General features: G+C 33.8%; 1 protein-coding gene across 1 annotated transcript; it reads right to left on the bottom strand.

Annotated features, from left to right (window-relative positions):
• Positions 1-1,346: 1,346 nt before the first annotated feature.
• On the bottom strand, positions 1,347-5,139 carry STRIT1 (small transmembrane regulator of ion transport 1). The gene is made up of 3 exons (XM_033122915.1): positions 5,063-5,139; positions 1,629-1,724; positions 1,347-1,529 (listed from the first exon to the last, which is right to left on the bottom strand). Exons 1-2 carry the CDS (start codon positions 5,073-5,075, stop codon positions 1,633-1,635), a joined length of 105 nt encoding a protein of 34 aa, XP_032978806.1. The 5' UTR covers positions 5,076-5,139; the 3' UTR covers positions 1,347-1,529; positions 1,629-1,632.
• Positions 5,140-5,933: the final 794 nt, after the last annotated feature.

The following is a 5,933-nucleotide window of genomic DNA, read 5'->3' as shown; positions in this document are numbered from 1 at the left end:
TGGTATTTAGAAACCACAATGAAGGTGTGAAGATGCTCATATCTGCTAGGCTTTTTCAGTGGGTGGAACTAGGATAGAGTTTTATTTTTTAGACGAAGGAAAATAAATTATGAGTTCATATAGCTATTTGCAATTCACATCGAAGATTATCAAGTATTTAATTGACTTCTTTTCGCTGATGATATGAATTTCAAATGAACAATACCAATATTATTACTATTAACAAAAAGATTATTGAGTGTGGTTAAGATTTCTATCCCATGAGAGAAATGTACAATCAAAACTACTGTATTTTAAAGGCATGCGAAAGATTTTTTTCTTTGTAGTTATACCACCAACTTGATATACTGTTAGGTTTATTTGTTTTAAATTGGGGGAGATGACTTGATATTTTTTTCTGGTTTTTTAATTTATAAGATACTTACATGATTTCAAAAATGAAAACAATAAAACAAGATATACTCAAAGACATCTAACCTCCATGTGTTTCAATATTTTGACACACAACCTCCTCTGTTTCAATATTTTAATATAAGCAAGTATCTGTGCAGTTTGGTACAGCTTCCCCTTTTCGTACACAAAAGGTAGCATACATTGTTCTGTACCTGGCTTTTTTCACTTAACACTTTGACCTGGAGATGACATCACATCAGTATATATGTAGAGACCTCCTTTATTTCTTTTTACAGCTGCATAATACCATATTTTTTGATAGACCACAGTTTATTCAGTCCCCTGTTAAATGTCTCCTATTACTGGACATTTGGCTTGTTTCCAGGTTTTTTCTATAACAAATTATGCCATAATGAATAGAATTGTGCATATGCCATTTTGTATTTTTACCAGAGTAACTGTGGAAATTACAATATTCTTAGAAGAGGGATAGCTGAGTCAGAAGTTAAATACATGTATAATTTTGGTAGATACTGACTGCCCAACACCCCTAAACATGTTGTACCATTTTAAATTCCTAAAGATCATGTATGAGAGTGCTTATTTACCCACAACCTTACCAACACATATATTGTCAAACGTGTTCGTTTTTTCCCATCTGATAGGTGAGCAATTATTCTTCAGTGCAGTTTTAATTACAGTTCTCTTGTTATGAACAAGAGGTTAAAGGCCAAGTTTACACTTACATTTTGTTTTCTGGAAACTATCTCTTCTTATCTCTAGCTCATGGTTTTCTATACTTTTTATTGTGTGGGGGGGGGCAAAAAAGTTAATGTAATGTAATTTACCAAACTTTACTCTATTACTTATGCATTTTTACTCACAGTTAGGGACATTTTTCCTGCTCCCCGGTTATAGAAAAATTCATGTATGCTTTCTTACAGTTCTTATTTGTACCAGAATTTTAAACAAGTTCCTGAAGAGATTCTTATACACACCAAAGCATCAGTTTACAAATCCAAGTTTATAAAGTGATGTCAAACATTGCAGATATTTACATGAGAAACATTTGATAATCTCTCATGTTCATGCTTTTCTTAATTCTTCTAAATGATGTCAATCTGAAGTCTTCTTGCCTGCATGGTAAAATGTTTCATTAGTAACACATAAGAGACTATTTCTGGGCTAATGTATGCTCTTTATGAATAAACATATTTAATTATGAAAAACTTTACCTTTTTAAAAGAAAACAACATAAACCATGATGACACAGCCCACAATCCAGCCGACCAAGAGAAGAATGGGAACTAGAAGTTGTGAGGATGTGGACTCTGTTTAAAAACACACAAAAGAAAACAGATTAGGTAGGTTATTTTGGCATTAAATATTCTGAATCCAGAGAGTAAGAGGAATCTGGTGATATTGAGGGGGGGAAATACACTCTCTAGTCAGACCCATCCATGATTATTATTTTCTTTTCTACAAAGTACAGGTGACTCAGCTGGGTATTTGGAATAGAAGACCGGTGGTCAAACCATAGGTCTTCCTTTCACATTTATATGCTGCTGGGCAATTCTGAGCTTGAGCTTCCCTGTTAGTAAAATGTGGATAATGGAACTTGTGATATACAGGGGATGCCAAAAAAATGTATACAAGTGGACACTTTGGTCAGCGTTGTTCAAGCAGTAGTTCGCTGTAATCAGAATTGTCTGGACTTTGATGGTAACCACTTTGAGCACCTCTTGTAATTGCAGAAGTCAAACGTGACTTGTATTCATCTTTTGTTATTGGTATATGTTGAGTATTACAATTTTAATACAGTTTTCCTTTCTTAAAACGTGTATACCTTTTTTTGGCATTCTCTGTGTATCTCCTGGAGTTGTTGTGAGGATCAAATGATATCACGAATGTGCAAAGGCTTTATAAACTCTATCCATCATCTGTGTGTTTAGTGTAGACAGAACACAGTCATGCATGTGTTCAATAACACAGACAGCAGCTGTTTACATAGAAACAATTGAAAATTACTCTGACGTAATTCTTACTAAACGAAATGATAATCATAACACAGGGAACAGTGTTGAAAACTGTTCTTGGCCTTGATGGCTCCCTTTAATGATAGCTAACTTTAATCTTAAATATCATAGGTAAAAGAAAGCATTACATTTTATATAATCCTTCTCAACTAGAGAAAAGAGTTTCTATTTTTTAACATGTTCAATATAGCAACCAATACTGATCCAACACACACACACACACACACACACACACACACACAAGACATTAGCATACTGATTCCTCCTGTGGCTCTTATTTGTACCCTCACCTGTAAAAAACAATTTATAAAAGTATCTTTTTTTAATATTCATTGCATCTCAATCTTATTCTTTCAAATACACACACATCACACAAAAGGATTCAAAAGCAGCCCAGAAAGGCATAACAGAGAATCAATGTCCCTGCGTTATGGACTTACATATATATTTCTTTTAAGATTTTTATTAAAATATAGCTAACATATACATATAATATTATATTAGTTTCAGGTGTACACCATAGTTATTCAACATGTCTATATCTAAAGAAGTGATCACCATGGTAAGTCCAGCCACCATTTGACACCATACCATGTTATCACAATGTTATTGACTGTATTCCCCATGCTGTACATTACAGCCCCATGACTTACTTGTTTTATACCTGGAAATTTGAACCTCTTATTTCCCTTCTCCTTTCCCCCTATTTAATTTTTTCAATTACAGTTGATATTCAGTATTATTTGATATTAATTACAGGGGTACAGCATAGTGGTTAGACATTTGTATAATTTAAGAAGTGATCCCCCTGACTAGTCTAGTATCCACCTGACACCATACATAGTTATTACCATATTATTGGCTATATTCCCTATGCTTTACTTTACATCCTTGTGACTATTCTGTAACTACCAATTTGCACTAGGACTCAGATATATTCTTAATTGAAAAGCACAATTAGATCTTATGCTATTAACTAACAAAGAGAATGCATAGTTTTAGCAATTGCATTTTTATTACAATTTTTATCACTTTATCATGTGGTGGGGTTTTTTTTAATACTACTAAAAGAAAACCATATGGAAACAAGACACTTCTAAAATTAGAAGACACTCTTATGAAAGTAAACTTTCTGAAGTTAAAATGAATTTTAGTAGTTTAAATCTATTTTCCAAAAATGTTGGCATCTCTCTTAACTCTCACAAATTCATCAGGCTTTCCTTGCTTCTCAATCTCACTGTGACCTTGAACAAAACATTAACCACTAACTGAAAAAACTTCTCTTTACCTGCTATGCTGTATTGCTTTAAGGATAAAGCAAAGATTACAATATACCCTTTACTCTCATTTGGATGAAAGCCTCTTTGTGAATTGAGGTGCCAGTAGACACGAATTACATAACAGTAATTATTTTTGAGTTGTTCATATATGTGACTTAGTATTTTTCCCAATTTCAAAGAACTTGAAAATTAATATTGATATTTTAATTGGACATTTATAAATATTTTATATGAACATATTTTAATACAATTCTAAAATTTACATATCATAAAGCCTTAAAATAATACATCTCATTATTATTCCTTGTAAAACAATACAATTGATTGTAAATTTTAACACTAAAAGTATACCTGCATTTGTATTCTTTTAATACTAATATTTTGTTTTACCATAATCTGGAGCATTGTTTTGAAACAGGACTATATAGGCACACAATATACTTTGCATATATCACTTACATTAATAGCACACATAAGCATAAAACCTCTTTTTAAATATGAAGAGTCATTTCAAAATGTTTCTTCCTGTGTCCAGCCCTGAGCATGCCCGAGCAGTCACACCTAGAAGTATGAAGGGCACTGTGCTCTGGAACAGGACGGTCCAAGGTCAAAGCTGGTGCCACCACTCACTAGTGTGTGATCACAGGCAAGTTAAGAAATTTTGCTATGCCTCAGTTTCCTGATCTATAAAGCAGGGATGACGACAATACTGTGTATCTCATGAGATTGTTGTCAGGATTAAAAGCAACAATTCCTGTAGGCATTTAAAATCTGTTTCTTGGATGCAGTATTCAGCCCATTTTGTCACATTAGAGTCAATCACTTCTCTTAAATACAACAATAAAAATTAAAAACCAGGAAAAAAAAGAAATACAGATGCAAAGCATATTGGAGATGACTAAGCCCATTTTATGTATTTCATTTTAGAGTCTGAAAACAGACTCAGAGAGGTTGAGGGACTTCCCCAAACTCACATGGCTATTAGTAGCAGATTTGACACAGAATTCAAATGTCCTTAATTCTGGTTCAGCATGCCACTATGTCTCAAATCTAATATCTCAAATCTAGTACAATGCTGGAGAATAACTGACTTCTAACTCATCTTACAAAACAAGAGTGGACAAATTCTTTGTTTGTTTGATCCTTTCAAGATTGTTCATAATGTATAAACATGGGCCGTAAGTTGCAAATCTATGCACATTTTATGGTCATACAAACATACACGGTTAATGCACTGTTAGCAGAAATACCACATTCTTCAGAATAACTGAGAAACACCAAATACTGGGAAACAAAATAAACCAGGGGGTCTGGGCCTTTTTTGCCAGGAGAGTTTGGTGCCTTAAATCTTACCTTTTTCAGCCATTCTTCCTATTGCTCGGTGGATTGTTCAGGGCCAGGATTACCTCTTTGTTATTGTTCTCCAGCGTCTCTTTGAACTTTAAATAGAGAGATATCTGAAGAGAGTGGCAGCTGCCCCTCTCCTAGCTGCCAATTGTCTGCAGGGTGATGTAAGGCATTGAAAAGAGAGCTCCTCTGGCTCTTCTTAACCTGTTTTGATGGAGGAAACAAGGAGTACATTGACCTAAACAATTAAATAGGCTGAGTTATCCTCACCCAGAGATATGCAGATTTTTAATTCACCCATGCCTTCAGACCACATAACGAAAATGTTCAGTGAAGAGGTATACAGAGGAAAAATGGCATTGCAATTAGACAAGTTCTATCAGGGAGAGAAGGTGATATATTGGAAAGAAAGGACTTGGATGTTAGAGAGACCTGCCTTCAAATTCCAACTCTCCTGTAATGAAGGCCAAGTTGCTTAAGCTGGGCATTTGCTTCTTTAATTTTAAAATGAGTATAGCAATACCTACCAATGGAAGAACTGTCATAAAGATGAAATGAAAATGCTATGTGAAATATAGACAGTTCTTTATTATGTCACAGGATGCAAAAGATAAATTAAATGGTGGTCCTTTCTATGAAACATTCTAAAAGCAGAAAATTTTTATATAAATGTACTAGAAACTAAAACAAACAAACAAAAAGGCTGTGGTATTGCCTAGAATTTTCAGAGAGCAGTCATAAGATTGTTGTTTTTATTAGCAACGTATAGAAATAGGACATTTCATTTTTCAAAGTCCAACCTGGTTTATGTAACATGACCTAGACTATGCTCTAGATTCTCACTGGAATAACTTTAATGTTCAGGTCTGGATGGAAA

The sequence above is a fragment of the Rhinolophus ferrumequinum genome, chromosome 2 (assembly GCF_004115265.2).
Source record: "Rhinolophus ferrumequinum isolate MPI-CBG mRhiFer1 chromosome 2, mRhiFer1_v1.p, whole genome shotgun sequence".
In the NCBI taxonomy this organism is placed as follows: Eukaryota; Metazoa; Chordata; class Mammalia; order Chiroptera; family Rhinolophidae; genus Rhinolophus; species Rhinolophus ferrumequinum.
Note: the sequence above shows the minus strand (reverse complement) of the source record. Positions and strands in the feature narration are given on the sequence as shown.